Raw genomic sequence first — 17,852 nt, 5'->3', positions numbered from 1 at the left:
CAGTACTCTGGCCACCTCATGTGAAGAGTTGACTCATTGGAAAAGACTCTGATGCTGGGAGGGATTGGGGGCAGGAGGGGAAGGGGACGACAGAGGATGAGATGGCTGGATGGCATCACCAACTCAATCGACCTGGATTTGGGTGAACTCCGGGAGTTGGTGATGGACAGGGAGGCCTGGCGTGCTGCGATTCGTGGGGTCGCAAAGAGTCGGACACGACTGAGTGACTGAACTGCACTGAACCGTGTAGCACAGGGCGCTCAGCCTGGCACTCTGTGACAACCTAGAGGGGTGAGGGGTGGGGTGGGAGAGAGGCTCAAGACAGAGGGGCTACATGTACACTTACAGATGATTCATGTCGCTGTGCAACAGAAACCAACCAACAATGTAAAGCAATTATCCCCCAATTAAAAATAAATTTTTAAAAACTGTGCCACAATAAATGTGAGATATTATTTAGATATATGATATGGGGCTATCCAACAGGCAGTTAGATATTTGATTTTGATAATAATCCTGTGAGACAGACCAGAAAACCCTGGTACTAACCAAATTTTACTAATGAAAAAACTAAGGTTCAGAGAAAAAGTCTTTGTCTTAGTACAAAATATTTCTAGTAGTCAGTGCCCCTTGATAGAAGAATGATAACCACATTTCAAAATGGGAGACACCTTTACTGCTAGGGACTCTGAAAAAAACACAGGTACATAGTTCATGCCATTTGACTACACAGCTGTTCCAAAGTCAAAGTCTTTTATGTCCAAGAAGATTCCCCTGGGAGATTATGACTTATCCCAATAGCAATAATATAATATATGTGAAATTTAGCTGAGATGTATAATGCCACTACTGTCTTAAAATATCTGAATCAACAATTAAATGCACACATACAATACAAAGCAAAGCATAAAATTCTCTTTCAGGAAAGATTGCAACTCCTGGTTTTCATTTTTATTAAGTGTTGTGTCCAAAAGCTTCCTGGGGAACACACTGCTAAAATTAGAAAAGAAAATCAATTGGGAAATGACTAATACAAGAATAATTACCGTGCTTCTCAGGACTGTAACAGCCTGTAAGACAAGCGCAAGCTGCCCTCAGCACTTCCCCAGACTGCTTTCCTCTCATTTGATTGCTTTAAAGTGGTGGAAACTTCTGCATTAGAAGATATATTTTACCCTCAAGCTCAACACATCTGTTAGAACTAAACTTCCGTTCAAAATCCCAAAGGTACCATGCTGAACTTAAGGATGTCACTAAAAACAGGAAGGACAGGCACTAAGAAAGAAAAAAGAGAAAGACGGGGGGGAGAGAGGGGAAGAGGAGGAAGGAAAGGCGGGAGCAGCTGACTGGCCTCTTCCAGATGACAACTACTTGTGATAAAGGCCTCACGAAATAACACGCTCAAAGGTAGGACAAAACCCCTCAGTAAGACACGATGTTTATTTACGTGGCTTGAATCCAGAGGTTATTACAGACTCCCCATATTCTAAATACACAGTGTCAACTATCAGTTTCAAATAAATAGCAATCATCAAAGGTAAAGTGAAAAATAAGCATGCCAGCTTAATTCAGCTTACCAGCACTTCACTGAACCTTCATGCCAACAGCCAGCTTTTCATGAATACTCTCCAAATAAAAGCAAGAGCCTGGCTGGTGCTACAAATAATCCTAGTATCCTCAGAAGTGGGAGGAAACTTAGAGCTCATTATATCCAATCCTCTTATTTAACAGATAAGGAAACTAAGTAAAGCTAAGAAAGATAAAGTGGTTTACCCATCATCCCAGAGCCACTTCAGGATGAAAAGCGGTGTTTCTGATTCTTAGTCATGATTCCAAGTACTAGAGCATGCTGTCTACGGAGCGAGAAAGAAAGGTACCACCAGGGATGGCCCAAGGCTTTCTGGTAGCCACATCCTGATGAGAAATGGCGGGCAGAGCTGGGTACCTCCATTTGGAAACAAGGCCCCAGGCTGCAGGTTGGCTGTCAGCCTGCCACTTTTCTCAGCCCACACCCTGCAACAGCTGACAGTCTCTGCAACAGCACAGCTGGGCTTTCCCCCCCAGAGCTTTTGGTTTGATGTGGCAGAGTTTGATGTCTGGTAGCTGGTGCCTCCTTCCATCAAGGTCTTCAGAAGGAGGCCCTTGAAAGGTCACAGAGCAGTGAGCTTCCAGGCTTTAGACACAGACTCTCCCGAAGGATGAGAAGGAAAAGGACACCTCTCTCCCCTCCCTGCCCAATCCTAGTATGTACAGAAAATTCTAGAAGTGTCCACACCAAAATTGTGTAGCACATTCATGTGGAACTCACATTTACATTTCAGTGTTTACAGAGGACAAAATTTCTAATCAAGATTAATTTTGAAAAGCCATGTCTAGTTATTAGGGAAGCTGTAATATATGCAGGATTTATATTCAGCTTGCTTACCGTAAACACTTGTATAGATGAATACAGGAATTGACAATAATATAATCCTCCCCCATGCAATCAAAGATTTCCTCTTATTCCCAAGAGGAAACCCTTAACAGTCTTTAATAATCTTCTACTATATATTTTTTCCTATAAATATCCTTTCTTTTTATAAAACACCTATACAACTGTGGGATACAAGCTATATGTTGTAGTCCCGAGATTCTCTCATTAGCTATTGGAAAATAAGACCCAAGAGTAAATGGTTCATCAATATTGGTCCACACTTCCCATTCCAGATCAATTTGCAAGTTGCTAATAATCTTTACCATCTCCCAAATCCACTGAAAAAGCGTCCTGGATTTTATTTGACAATGTTAATATTCCAGTAGCCTGATTATAGAAAATAATCACGGAAAAAGTACTTACGGCATAAGCACCTATCAAAAATGCAGCATTTGCTCTTTTCCGTTGGTCAAAACAGGTGTAGTGCACTATTCTCTTTCTTGATAAACTGTATGACTAGAAAGAGGGAATAAAAAGAGTTAGTGTGACCACAGAAACAACATACAAAAAAAATCATCTCTTAAAGTACAGAGATGTGTCATAATCAGTGACATTTAACTATTTTTTTAATTTCTGTGGCATCGGTGTGTAAGTATTACAGGATGGAAAGTTACCAGCTCAGACATTTTATAGTTCAATCATCATGTAAGAACTGACATTATATCAAATACGTTTGTCTCCAAGAAAGGAAACTAATACAGTAGAAATAATTAAATTATTGTTATCTTTATTAGCCAGAAGCATTTTTGAAGATTTACACTTGATCTTGCATGTAAAATTTACTCATCATTTTTCATTCCCTACCATACCACACTCACTCCCAGAAAAGTTATCTTTACTTTTTACATTATGCCATTAGTTTTTAAATGTGCCAACCAACCTATTTTCCTCTCTAAAAATTTTAAATGCCTATATTAACTAGAGTGTCAATATTAATATTTTCTTTTTCTAACATTCTATAAAAATCCCCACTTAGTTATCTGAGAATAAATGGTTAATGGAAAAAGATGAACCATCGAAAGGATTATGTCAGCAAACATCTTTACACAATAGCCATACATTAAATCTATGGATTCAAGCGAACAGTTATTAAGCACCCGCTGCTCTTTGCCAAGCAATATGCTGCATGCTCAAAGAAATCCAAAATAAGCAACACAGTATTTTGTATACATGCTAAACATGAAAAGAAGGTAAAAATTAAAAGATCCATTAAAATAAAATCAAATTATTAATAAACTCAAACATAAAACAATGAAAACATGATACAGCTCAATTTCCTCACGTCAAAAGTTATTTGGTTTTCTTCATATTTCAAAACAGACAAATGCTTCTCAAAATACAGACACATAAATGCATTTTAACATTTATCTATAAATTCATTGCTACTGTCAAAGCAGCTTTTTATACTTTACACACTGACTACAACCCACAGAATATCTGCTTTGAGAGCCCCTTTAAAAATGTAGATAATGAGACTTCTGAGCCATCAGGGAAGCTCCTGGTGGCTCAGAAGGTAAAGCATCTGTCTGCAATGCAGAAGACCCGGGTTCAATCCCTAGGTCAGGAAGATTCCCCTGGAGAAGGAAATGGCAACTCACGCCAGTACTCTTGCCTGGAAAATCCCATGGACAGAGGAGCCTGGTAGGCTACAGTCCATGGGGTCACAAAGAGTAGGACATGACTGAGTGACTTCACTTTCTTTCTTTTTTTTCTTCTTAAAAACGTAAGAACTCAACTATATACCTTTCTTTACCCTGCTATTTTCTATAAGGAAAAGAAACTCTTTCAAAACTCTGAAGTCCATTCTAAGATGAAACTGCAATATTCTGGCTTTAACATGTAAGCAAAGAAAATTAGTTTCATGGTTGTGAGCCTAGAAACCCTCACTGCCCCAATTCAGGCATGTCTTTGATAACCAAGACTCATATTCTGAAAATAGCATTGCTCTTTGAAATTAAACTTTGAAAAATAAGTGTCTGCCTCTAAGAGAGTCTCTTAGTACCAAAGTTCTTATTTCCAGACAAGCTTACTAAAATACATCTATGAAATAAAGTTTGAGTTCATTTAAAAAACAAAAGAGTACATTTTATTCAATACCATTCAGTCGAGTTAATGCACACAAGTTATCTAAAAACTTCAAGGTCACCATCAATGGTCCTGACACCTGCCTACTTGCTTCTTCCTCTGGAACTATATTATCTACTGGACATTTCTTGTTTGTATCTTTGTTTTTGCCAGTGATTTATCTCCATCAATAAGTTATATTTTATTTATTGAAAGGAGAATCAAGGCTCTTAAAACCTAAGCTTCTTCTATGGTCTCTAAATCCCAAGCCACCTAAAGAATGCCTTACAAAGCCCAGGCCTCCATTAACATGAGTCAGATGGAACACAAGGACTCAGCTCTTCTGGCTCCCAGTCTCTCACTGTTTTTATTTCCTGACTCTCTAACACACCTGTGAGGAAGTTTAAATTACCTGTCTGGAGGCTCTTTCCTACTAAGAGTTTAGGTTTCATGACAAACTACTTAAGTTATCATTAAATATTGTGGAATTAAATTTATTTTACAAATCTTCTTGCTAACAGTGACAAACTAATATTGCTGTACTTTTATCGCCAATGGTCTTTACTATTGGCTTGTTCATGAATTTTCTGTATTTGTTTGCTTTTCTCTCTAATTCTAAAGTGTATGGAGTGTGGAGCACCACCCTGCAATGGGAACCAGGAAACTGAGGACAAAATTCTGAAGGAAATTTTCTTTTCACTCTCTATATAATTTTTAAGTAAATATAATACAAATTAAAAATTTAAGGACTTTATAATTTACCTTAAAAGCTTTAAGAAATTACATCAGATAAGGAATAGTCTTTATAAAATCTACCTTGAAATTTAAACTATTTTAAAATACCTCCTATTGGAAGCTGCCTATGAGATGGAAACATAATTGACTCTTCAAAACATCTGTTATCATACCTATTCACAAAATTTTCTTCTCATGGATGAGAACATTCAGGACTTACTCTCATAGCGACTTTCACATATACAATAGAGTATTATTAACTGTAGTTACCATGCTGTATATTACAATAACTAAATTTTTTAAATGAGAGTTTTCTACTGGTTTCCAGGGATGTTTTTAAAACTCCTAGTATTTATTTTGCTTAGCGATTTTGGAATTCTAGTGGTTTTCTCGGTTAACTCTCAAAAGTACCACAGTCGAAAACCGAACTGTTTAGTGAAGCTTGGCCAGTATCTCAGGTCACACAGAGTTGAGTTCTCACTCAGGGAATCAAAACTAATTCAAAGTGAAGGACAACAGAGAAAAAGCTTAGACATTACAAGCCTTGTCCTAATTTCCCTTCTTGCCACAGCCAGGCCTTCCTCTTATGGGTCAGCCTGCCCCAGTCTTGCAGCAGCAATGCTGTTCAACAGAGGAGATACTCTGGTACTCACACGAATTCTTCAGGGATAACAAAACATTCTGCCGATTGTTTAGCTGGTGCTTTACATGACCGGGTTGATATACACAAACTCTTTAATGTTTCCTCCTTCCAAATATTAAACATGCCCTTTTTCTTTAAAACACACACAGACACAGACAACCTACCTACTATATATCAAACTGTTCTAGAAGGAACAATCCCATCCACTGGAGACACTGATGACTAAAGTGCCTTTAGAGGAACATGTGGCTCATCCTTTGAGAACTTTCATGGTAGAACTTTACCACACAAGAGAAGAAAGGTACAGTGTGCAGCCACAGGACTCTGTTTTATAAATGAGCCCTGTAGGTATGTTCTCAAGTTCTGCCCTAATATCAAGAGGACTTCCTGCCCCCATACTGGACAGTTGCCTCTTCCTTACCTGGCCTGTCTCCTCTGGAGTCGTGTGTGCTGGCCAAAGCCCTCATGGACATTACTTGCTAAATCATACCATCACCTGTGGCTTTCAGTGAGTTCCTTGCTCTATTATAGATTCTTCCTGCTTTACATGAAGAGCTTTGAGATTACAAAAACACTGTGTACAATAGCAAAGCAAAGTTATAAACTAGTAAAACAAATGAATATAGTCTTAAATATAAAGGGGAGGATGTCACAGAAGGAATACTAAGACCTCTGGACTGTTCGTCTGCTGTGCAGCAAGACTGCATATGACTCATTGCAAATTATAATGTGCAGCCACTATTTATACTATATTGTAGATTTATATCTAGAAACTGGAATATATAGCCTTTTGAATCTTTTTAACTAAGTGGATTCTCCTTTATAATAACAGCAACAACAACCTAATATTTACTGATCACTTGCTACATTCCATCATTTCTCAAAGCAGTAGGACAGGGCCAGAGGGGTCCAGTTTGACCAGACACAGCAAATCCCAAACAGGAAGTCCTGGGCAAGGCTACAGTGTAACAGGCAAGCAGTGTTTCTCTTTTACCGAGAGAACATAAGCCTGCAGCCATAGAGGGCCTGGTTTACCAGACTTGATCCAGAGCTCCAAGGTCAGATCATAGAGAGTTGAATGCTCTCTGCAAGGGTGGCGGACAGGAGAAATTCAGAACTCTCTGAGCTTGATAACGTGTAAACTTTAACTCTCAATCATAATGTCATGACAAGTTTCATGGTTCGAAACTTAAATAATTCTCAGGTTGAACTGGTCAATAATTTTAAAACTTTTCAGAAATGAAAAAAAACTAAATTTCAATCTAAATTATATTTTATTACTATATTATTATGCTGCATTTCATTCTCTTAAGAGATTGGTTCGGAGTCATCTGGAGGGCTTATTAAAACACAGATTGCTGGGCCCCACCCCTAATTTCTGATTTAGCAGGGAAGAGCCCAAGAAGTTGCATTTCTAACAAGTTCCTCAGTAACGATACTGAGGCTGCTGGTCCAGGGACCACAGACTGAACTCCACTGTGCTAACATATTGCTAAATCTTGAAAAAGAGCTGCGTGAAAATGTGTGAATAAGCCCTACACCTGGAAATGTACTATATGGACCCTAACATATTGTCCATCTGGTCAAGTAGCTCCAAAAGACATTTAAATTCTTTTAGGAACTCTAAATCATGCCATATGATTTTTTAAAGCATGTTATAAAAAACACATTTCACCAGATTCTCAGAAAAATTTATTACAATTTGTAAATTATTACATTCCAGCTGGTAACACCTAAGGAAAAAGTTCCTTTACTGATTCAGTAACCAAACTGCTTTAAATGGTGTAATTCCAGAGGTTCCAAATTCAGATGCTCTGAGAGGCCAAGAATTTCAAGTGGGTCAGTTGGCAAACTAGAAAAGTATGCCCAAAGCAGACGTAGCTCTCGTGCAGGAGTCTGGGCCCATAATCAGATGCTACAATATTTAACAGAAGCCAGAAATTCATAGCTTAATGAAGGAAGAATTTCATAAATTGCAATGTTGACCATGAATTCAAAATTTTTAAACAGCATTCATGCTCCTTTCCCAAAAAAATGTCTGTGGACTGAAAGCAGCCCACAGGTAATCAGTCTGCTGAATCTGGGTACTGGGATACTACAGTTGAAGAAAGTTCTAATGGTTCTCTCAGCATGAACTGAGCAAGTAGCTGTTGTGTGTCAAGCACAGCGCTGAGCAACATGGTAACAAGGGGAGCAGAACCCCAGTCTCTAGCCTCATAAGGCTCACAGTCTAATGAATATTTGATGCTAAATGAGGGGAAAATATTGGCCAAGGCTTATGACAAACAGAAGAGAATAACCACCTAGGGATGCATTCATAGCACAGGAAGGACCAACGGAATGATCTTAATTACAGATACAATAACTGTTTCATTTAACAAGGTAAAAAAATAATAGCTAGAAGATGGGATTCAGTATTGAATATCTATCAATTAACCTAAGCATAGCCATGGAAATTTCCAGACCTGTACTGTTTCCCTGAGTGACAGTTAAAGTTCTACTACTTTTATGTACAGCATAAGAGTATGTAATACAGCATATAATTGTTTGATGGTACTTGTAAACCAAAGTACAATGACTGCAATCGTAGAAAAACACAAATGAAAATGAGGATACTGACCCCAGGCAGACATTTTCTATCTCAGAAAGGAAAGCTATGTGAAAGGTTGCATTCTAGTGAGATCACTGTGAAAAACAAGCCACGGCAACTCAGAGAGAGAGAAAATGATGACATGTTACACAAATCACAAAACCACCAGGCTATCCTTGGATTATGATGACAGACACGAATCGTGCACTTCTTCAGTTAGGCCAGGAGACTACAAACTACACAAGCATTCAAAATCAAAGGTGATACAATTAAGCTCAAAGCCAGAAAACACAAAAACAAGGGCGTTAACGGCCAATTTAAAGAAACAGATTTTCAGAGGGCAGCCATTTGGTAAAGTTGCTTGCCATGCTTAACAGTAAAATCTTCAAGTCGTGTGGTTAGAATGCGGTGTTTCATCAAGCTGTGTGAATCAGCCTGGCTGAGCTAAAGAAGATATTAGTGCAGCCTGGATAATATGCGCTTTAATAAAAAACAGAGCCCATGCACTTCCCTAAACAAGCAAGCTCTGCCAGTGATGGTGGTCAGATTAAGTAGATTACAGCACGGGGACCAGGTGACCAAGGCACCATTCTCTTACAGGTGACTAGTCTAGCCCAGTCATGGCCGCAGCAATCAGCGTCTCCATAGCAATCAGTGGTCATCCCATTGCAAAAGCGATAAAATGAACAGGTCTTCCTATGAGCAGCCATGACCTCTACATGTTTTACCTCCAACTTTCCCAGGAAAGGGATATTCTTGAAAATTTTCTTTGGCTGTGCAAAACAAAATATGGTTTACGTTTTTATTCAAAGCTAAAATAAAGCAGGTTGAATAGCTTATTTTAAAAGGAAACAGTGTCTCTTTATGGTTCATTTTGTTTCAAACCCAGTACATTTCATTCAATTAAACGGCACCTTGATTAAAGCAGAAGTCAAAATGTCAAGAAAAGTTGCTCATACAGATTATTCTATCAGGCTGATAAAATAGCTGAAGGCATTTGAGGTTGCTCTATAAAAGGGAGTTTTCTTGCTTGAGGATTGTGAATGGGCATAAAAGGCTCCAGGCCTTGCAAACTCTATGTATGATCACTTCCATGGGCATTAACACTGTTTTGGCACCCCTGATAAACCTCTTTAAAACTACATGAACTCTCTCTGGAATGTAGTTTGCTTTTCTTCCCCCAGAAGTCCATGAACCTACAATAGAAGATAATCTCATGAAGAAATCTTCCACGTGTTTTTGTAGTTGTAATAAGAGGGTGGTCTGATCATTGTATCAAGAGTTCTTGTATGAAGTACCTGCTACCCTGGCAGTTGCCAGACAGGATTACTGCACTGTTCCATTCAGCAACAAGGACGTTCCCTGAGCCCCCACCATCTGCCAGGGACTGTCATTGTTTTAATACAATCATCCATTTCACCATGCCCAATCCCACTCCCTTTCCTCCTTTTACCCTGAAAGGGTCACGTAGCACATTTTGTACACTTCAAATCACATTTCTGCCAATATTCTGTTAAATCTTTTTAAAAATAAGTCCCTAAGATTACTGTGATTGTCTTGTTGATTCATAGAGCAGGTATTAAAAAAAAAAAATCAGTGCCCTAGAAAATGTCCCCTTTTTTCAGCAATGCTCTTAGACTTTTCCCCCCGCCGCCAGGCTGGGGTTTTATTTTTCTCTGATGAAAAGTGAAATCAACAGTTAAAACTGTATTTATTTTAGAATAAGCCATTTCAGCCATCTTATGTTTATAAAACTGTCAGGTTATTAAATCAGTAATTGAAAGATTTTCTTAACTGATTAACTATGAAAAAAGGCATTTTACTTTTCAAAATACCACTATTTTGTCTTTTATTAATAGAGTCTTCTCAGAAGCTCTTATATTCTAGCCCAGCACTGTTAGCATTGTGTGCCCCCAAAATCCCTTTGAGAACCTATTAAAAAGTTATGAATCCTCTCAGAAGAAAAATGTAAACACATACAAAATTTTATATATAATTTCAAGAGTTTATGGATTCTTTGAAATATCAGATTAACAGTTCTTCATCTAGCCTATTAATCATTGAAGACATTTTAAATTAAATAATGTATACAGTTTTGCAAATTGTTCTCACTTCATTAAATCTTTTTTCTTTGACTGATTCTCTTATGGTAACTCTTGAGCAGAAATAACAAACTACAACCTATTACTGTATAACTTTTAATACTTACTCTTTTTAAAATATAGTTTAAAAAATATATAAAATAAAATATAGTTTAAAATAGGAAACAGGGTTTCTGCTGCTGATGGTGGTTTCTGGTTTTGGTTTTCCAATCTAAGCAAACATATGATGCATAATTTTCCATTTTAATTCACAAAATTAAAACAAAGGCCATTGGGAATAGAATGAGCACTCACACACACACAAAACCAGCAATAAATCACCTCAAATCATCAACTTGAAAAAAATATTTTAACATATAAAAAATAAACAAATTTTATTTGGGTTTGAAATAAATAGAATGTACTGTAAAATATTACCTATCTACATAAGGTATCAAATAAAGGGGCAAACATCATGAGCGCTTTATTGTGAGAAATAAAAATTTCCAAAGTAGAAAATAAAATGCACCTAAATGAGTTAGGAAATCACGCAGAAGAATTCTAAGAAGCTGTTATTTGTTAAACTAGTGCCAATTACTCAGAGAAGTAAAGGACTTTGAGGACCAAGTCAGCGCTATCAGACTGGGTATTTACAATGTCGATAGAGCAGTTTCAGTAGAGTAAGGTAGGCAAAGGTGCAATCGCAAATGATTGAGGAATCAGTACACACTGAGGATGTAAAATGCTGAGGGCAGGTTACTGAAACTTCTTGAGGCAAAAGAAAAGAGGATGTCTAAGTCATGGGGTCATGATAAGATCAACAGGTTCCCTTCTTGTGCTGGACACTTGGAGACACAAAATTATAATGCATGCCTCTACCCTCTAGGAGCTCCAAGTCTAGTGAGAAAAAGAGATGCAATTAAAAAGTGCAACTTAGAACTGAAATGATAATTTCAGGTAAAATTAAAACTCATCAATAATAGAGATATGCACAGAGAATTATGGGAAAACAAGGCAGCACCCCCCACCTTGTGTTGCTGCACAAGGAGATGCTTACAAAACATGATGGTGCCAGAACAAGGTCTTAAGAATGAGGGTTATCACACCAGAGGGCAAGGGCACTTCACAGCCAGACTAGAGGTCACACGCAATTGTGTGGAGCAGCAGTATGACTGGGGTAAAGTACAAGGCTGGGAGAGGCAGGGGGGCTGCAGTCTTCAGTAAATCAGTAAACTGGGGCATGAAATCCCTGCCAGGAAGGATGGGAGTTGTCAAGGTGAGAAAGACAAAAGGCATGGAAGTAAGGTGCCAAAGGTCTCATCAAAACGAGTGATCACGGGCTATAGACAAGAGGCATCAGAAGGCAACTGACAGGAGAGGGAGTGAAAGGAACAAGGGAGACTGAGGTCTGGAGATTACACAAGGGTAAGAGAGACAACGTGGGAGGCAGGTAACAGGGAGGGTACGTTCCACATCAGAAAGCCTAGAATCTGGGTTCCTGGAGGCAAAGTAGCCGGAGTGGCAGGAGCAGTCACTGGAGCCAAAAAGAGGCAGAGTAGCTCTGAGACCATAGCGGACCAGCAAGGGGAAGTGAGTCAGGGCTGGGCTGCGGGTGAGCACAGGAAGATGACAAACCAGAGGCTGCAGTCACCAGGAAAGGTGGAGATAAGAGCATGAGTGATGCGGTCAAGGGCCTGGGAACCTGGGCCTGGGAACCTGGCCCCGACTTTGCCTTGCATCCTTGAGCAAGTCTCTGCCTCTCTGGGGCTTTCCTGTCTGCACTTATGAAACCAGAAGGCTGGACTCAATGGTCATCTAGATTCCTAAATTATATCAGATAGCTTTCTCATATGGAAATGATAGCTGTGAAACTGAGAAGGTGTTCATAAACTCTGTTGAAGAACTGTCTTTATTGCAGTTTCTATCAGAGTTCACAAACGTTACCTTCCTTTCATATAGGACTTCAAAATTCACAAAGCTTTCTCAAACCTGTTTTCTAACCTCTAGACATACAGTCCTAACCATCTCTCTGAGAGCTCTACAACCCCTATGTTAGAGCAAACTGAGATTCCACAAGGCTGAAGTGACTGTAGCTTTGAACTGGCAAAGCAAGTCTTTTTCTTCTAATAAAGAGATTCTACCTGGTATGCTTTATTGAGATAACCCATGACTTATTAACATTTAAAATTCATTCCCTCAGCAAGCAACAAGGTGCCCATTAACTGCACTAAAGCTAAAAATGTCATTCATTCCAGGCATCCATCAGATTATCTGATCACCGAAATGAACCTAGAGGACTGTTCTGAACTTTATTTAATTTATATAATGTTGAAAGAAAGCTTTGTAAATGAAAGCAAATCAAACCAAGTCCTTTATACACTTACTCATACTGTTTAGTACAGAATACGATAGGAAAATCATCTTAATTCAATCCATCTACTTTTATGTAGTTGGGAGGTGGTGAGAGAGAAGCCTGGAGTGCTGTAGTCCATGGGGTCTCTAAGAGTCAGATGCCACTGGGCGACTGACAACAGCAACATGAAGAACACTGAGTCAGACCAGAAGTTTTGTTTCCCTAATAATGATTCCTTTCTCTTCAATCAGTCTAGATAGTAGACTGGTTCCACTTTGTTGATTATAATACCCAGCTTATACCAATTACATACTACTAAGCAAGGAAGTGAAGTCCTAGGTCTTCAAAAGGAAGAAAAGGATTTCAATTATTTATGAGTTATCTTATCCATGTTAACTTATCTATTAAAAATCCATTAAATATTTTTATTAAATCCTTTGAGGGATATTATTTGCTTCCTTGGTGATTATAAAAATTTTAACTTTGTTAAAAATAAAAAACTACTTCAATGAAATTTTTTAACTTTTATCTTTTAAACTACAGGGAGTAGCTTCTTTTCTGAAAAATGTTAAGTAGGTTCAGTTAAAGACATGTACATACTATGTATTTTCAAGTCAGACAATAAATTCAAAATCAATTCCCTACAAAGGTGATTACAACAGATCTTACATTATATGATTGTTTACTTTAAAAATATCTCTTTAGTTTCATTCCATGTCCATTTATCATTTGAGTTAAATGACAAAAATTTGTGAATTCATATTTTACAGGAAATTCTCCATGACAGACTTGTTTTTTATGCTTAAATTGGATAAAAATCAATCAAATAAAAAAATTATCACTAAGCAGATAATACGTATAAGGCATTGTACTATATCACACCAGTAACATTTTACCCAGCAGAAAGATTAAACTGAGTGTTATAATTTAGCTGTTAGCATTTAATCTGCTGTGTAGATTTCACCTTCAAAATTGAAACATTTTATTTAAGATCCTCATTTAGAAAGGTGAGAGAAAAAGATAAATATTTCCTTCTATGTGATGAAATGTTTACCAAAACTAGGAGTATAGATAATACTTTTCTTCATATATGTTTAGAATTTGAGGAGGGGAAAAGCTACATGTAAAATAAAAACATACAGATGAACAGTCAATGTATGACCCAAATTCTGTCACAAAAGGTAAAGTCCAGTCTCTGTTGCTGCTAGTTCATTATTTTCACTCCGCTATTAACGCTATAGAGATGGCATTCAAAAACACACAAACATTTCAGTCTTGATCAGACAGAAAAAGCTCATGCTCCACAGCTCCTGCTGTGCAATGATGAGCCATCCCCCCTTTTATCACCTGGTAACAGCATCCAGGAGCAGACCTGAAGGTTCCAGAAAAATCATCCTAGGAGGGAACTTGATAGACTCATTAACAACAACCTAAAAGGATTTGTGCTTTCTTTCTTAGATCACTATTCCAATGACTTCATTCAGCTCAAGTTTCCACTGATCCTGAAAAATGAAAGAGGTTAACATGTCCTTTGTGGGGTAGTCAGGTAGATCAATATCAACTTCTAGGTGAACTACTCACTTCAGTTCCCAAAGATCAAGATTACCTAACTAAATGGTATGTGCCTAGCAATCCCACTGGTTAGATTTCACAGTTTAAAAGTTTAATATCGAAATATAAACATCACCACAATACTCACTTTTAGTTTCTTGTTTAGTTTACAGCAGTATCTGTACACCATTGCCAAGTTCAGAGGTCCAAAATCTGCATAGAAACTGAGATTTTTTTTAAGTAGTATTTAATAAAAATATAATTTTCAATAACATCAATGTTCAGTTTTATTTTCATTAAAGTTGTAATCGAGTTTCAATTATTGTCAGGATTAAGGGTCAGTATATAACTGATTCAGAGTGACCCAAATAACTAGTGATTTCACCCTGCCAATACCCTCCAATTAGTATAAGCAGTCTTGTAACAGGTAACTATTTAGCCTGCTTTGAGTTCCACCTCCTTTTATCTCCCTGCCAGGACATTAAGTAAAAAAAATTAAAAAGCAGACACTGAAAGAACCAACATGAACAAAACATGTATGTGCTCTGTACTTCCTGGTTTCATTTAAAAGCTCAAGCACCCTAGGTTCCAATTCCAACTGTCCCTCTCAAACCTGGCTCTCAATTCCCAGGTACCTTAAGTCCAGTCTTTTTTCAGTTTCGTTCTCCTTGAATTTCCTGTATGCTATAACACCCTGCCTCAGCTCCCTCCCTCCACTCCTTTATATCCCCTCCAGGATACAGTCACCAGTCTGCTGTTATAAATCAGATGATAACACCATGGAAAACAGATGGCTTTTAACCTGAGATCCAGCGTCAGTCTTTCCCATCTTCAACTACCCGCTGGACTTTCCATCTTTGAGTCCTTCTGTCACCTGGAACTCAACCCATCTTTCCTTCCAATCAGCCTTCCAGACTGAAACATTTTCCTTCTTCCAGTCTCTCAGACATGAAACCTCCTAATCACAATAGGGCAGCAAGTAAATATTAATTTAGTTCTTATATATCAGATAAGCTATTACTCTAAGTCATCCTTCCTCTTCTACTCCTACTTTGGCAACAAAAGTCCAGGTCTTTCTTCATCTCACATCTTTAGTGCTTAAATTTTTTCTCTCTCTTGCCCAATCAACCTGTACTCCACACTAGAAATTAATTTTTAGAAAATCTAGCTTCTCACATATCCTCTCACTGTTCAAAAATGTTTAATGGCTCTTTACTCCCTTCGGAATAATTCTTTGACTCAAAAGTCACACTCCTGGCTTCCAGACCAATCTCTCCTAACAGGTCCTGTGCAGAATCTTCATTCCAAACATCCATTCTTCATTCCCAAATACTCCATGCACATTCTTAATCCAAGCTGCTGCTCACTTTGGTCTCCTTGCCTGGAGGGCTCTCCTTTTCTTTTTTAATACCTTCTAGCTTCCACAAAATTCAGTTCAAGTCCTAGCTTCTCCACATCCTAAGGGAAAACTAGCCATCCTTCTCTCAAAGTTCCTAAAACTTATCATCTGAGCCATTCTTTTGACCCACAACACATACTGTGCAGGACACCCCGGTTCTACTCCTGGATCAGGAAGATCTGCTGGAAAAGGGAAAGGCTACCCACTCCAGTATTCGGGCCTGGAGAATTCCATGGACTGTATAGTCTCTGGGGTTGCAAAGAATTGGACACGACTGAGCGACTTTCACTCTTTTCATATACTATCACATACTATGAATTATCTTTTTAAGTGTGGGTTCTACCTGGCCAACTATAGAGTGAGCTTCTCACTCAGTGATAGTATCTCATGACTAATATGCTTAGAAGAATGTACTGCTCATAATCAACTTTAGCAAATGAGTCTGCTTCCCTGGTGGCTCAGATGGTAAAGAATCTGCCTGCAATGCGGGAGACCTGGGTTCAAACCCTGGGTTGGGAAGACACCCTGGAGAAGGGAACAGCTACAGACTTCGGCATTGTTACCTGGAGAATTCCATGGACAAGGCGAGCCTGACAGGCTACAGTCCATGGGGTCACAAAGAGTCAGATATGACTGAGCGACATTCCCAGACAGAAATGAGTCTGCATTATGAATATTTTGCTCATTAATGCCCAAATTCAATTTAACCTAGACCATAAGTTTACTAAATATCAACACGTTTTCCAAAAAAAAGCATCCCCAAAAGACCCTTATTTAAGTTTTTTAAATAAAAATTAGGATTTATTTAATTTTTTTCTGTTACCCAAAATACACTATCATAGATACGTCATTACAGGTCTGTCACCAGTCTCCTGCCTTACTTAAGCAAAGAGTACTAAACTTGTTTATTTTACCACGTCAGACAACTTGAAAATATTTTGCTAATATGTAATTTATATTCAAGGTAACATGAAAATTAGGTGTCCCTCCACATAGGCTTCATGAGAGTTGAGTTGCCAAAAAAGGAAAGCTGCAACAATTTGAAATTAAAAATGCTTGATCTATTTCTAAAGGCCCCAGTGTGATATTGTGCTCTAAGTATAAACAAAATACCCATGAATCCAAAAGGAACTATACCTATAACATTTAATTACTGACCAGTTAAGCCCTGTTGACAAGAATTCACTCAAGAGAAGCAAAATGAATGGACTGTGCAAATAAACACCTATCAGCACTGGTTAAGGCAGCCTGTTTCTATCATACAGATCTCCTTGTCCTTGGGTTACTGTAAGAAAAACTTAACTAATATATCTGATTCTTTTGCTACTTGAACATAAATATTGAGATGTAGAATTTTAAGGTAAATCTAGAATCTTTAGTGAAGATTATTTCAGCTTTTTTAACTCACTGTGAACAAAGTTTAGGAAAGCATAAAGAATTCAAGTCATCTCTAATTTCATACTAACCATTACAAACCAACTTCAATCCCAAACTCAAAGCTGTTTCTAACATTACAGCCAGTTTAGCCATGAGTACTTTCGGAAGTACATGGTTAATGAACAAACTTTCTTCACCAAAACCATGAAAATAAATTGGTATACTCCAATAACACAGGAAAAAGTAAATCAAATACAGATGTTATTCTTAAATTGATTTGCACTCTCCAATATGGCAGCCACTAGCCACATGTGGCTATTTAAATTAATTGAAGATAAATTAATTAATTTCAGTAAAGTAAATTAATTAATTAAAAATTCAGTTCTCCCATCTTATTAGCCCATATCAAGAGTTCAAAAACCACATGTGCCCAGTGGCTACCAAGTTGTACAATACAGAAATGGAACATTTCCATCCCTGCAGAAAATGTTCTGTGCTGAGAGATGATACTGATCAAGATTTTTTTTTAAAGAAATAAAAACAAAAATAACAAACAACTAGAGATATATACCTTCCCTGTAGCTCA

At 37.9% G+C, this 17,852-nt stretch overlaps 1 protein-coding gene across 15 annotated transcripts in view; it reads right to left on the bottom strand.

The window, feature by feature from the left end:
* CDC14A (cell division cycle 14A) overlaps positions 1-17,852 on the bottom strand; it is a 183,866-nt gene that overhangs the window by 147,234 nt on the left and 18,780 nt on the right. For 7 of the 15 annotated variants that reach the window (XR_011258733.1, XR_011258735.1, XM_069598869.1 and 4 more), the window contains exons 3-5: positions 14,639-14,714; positions 9,234-9,278; positions 2,837-2,929 (exon numbers count right to left, since the gene is read on the bottom strand). Coding sequence is in view for 10 of the 15 variants with exons in the window: in XM_069598869.1 (XP_069454970.1) it covers positions 2,837-2,929; positions 9,234-9,278; positions 14,639-14,714 (214 nt within the window). In the remaining 5 variants the exon portion in view is untranslated. The remainder of the gene's footprint in view (positions 1-2,836; positions 2,930-9,233; positions 9,279-14,638; positions 14,715-17,852) is intronic. The other 8 variants (XR_011258734.1, XR_011258736.1, XM_069598887.1 and 5 more) reach the window with 2 other exon arrangements.

The sequence above is a fragment of the Ovis canadensis genome, chromosome 1, assembly GCF_042477335.2.
Source record: "Ovis canadensis isolate MfBH-ARS-UI-01 breed Bighorn chromosome 1, ARS-UI_OviCan_v2, whole genome shotgun sequence".
Taxonomy (NCBI): domain Eukaryota; kingdom Metazoa; phylum Chordata; class Mammalia; order Artiodactyla; family Bovidae; genus Ovis; species Ovis canadensis.
The sequence above is the reverse complement of the archived record's forward strand: the minus strand, read 5'-3'. Positions and strand labels throughout refer to the sequence as shown.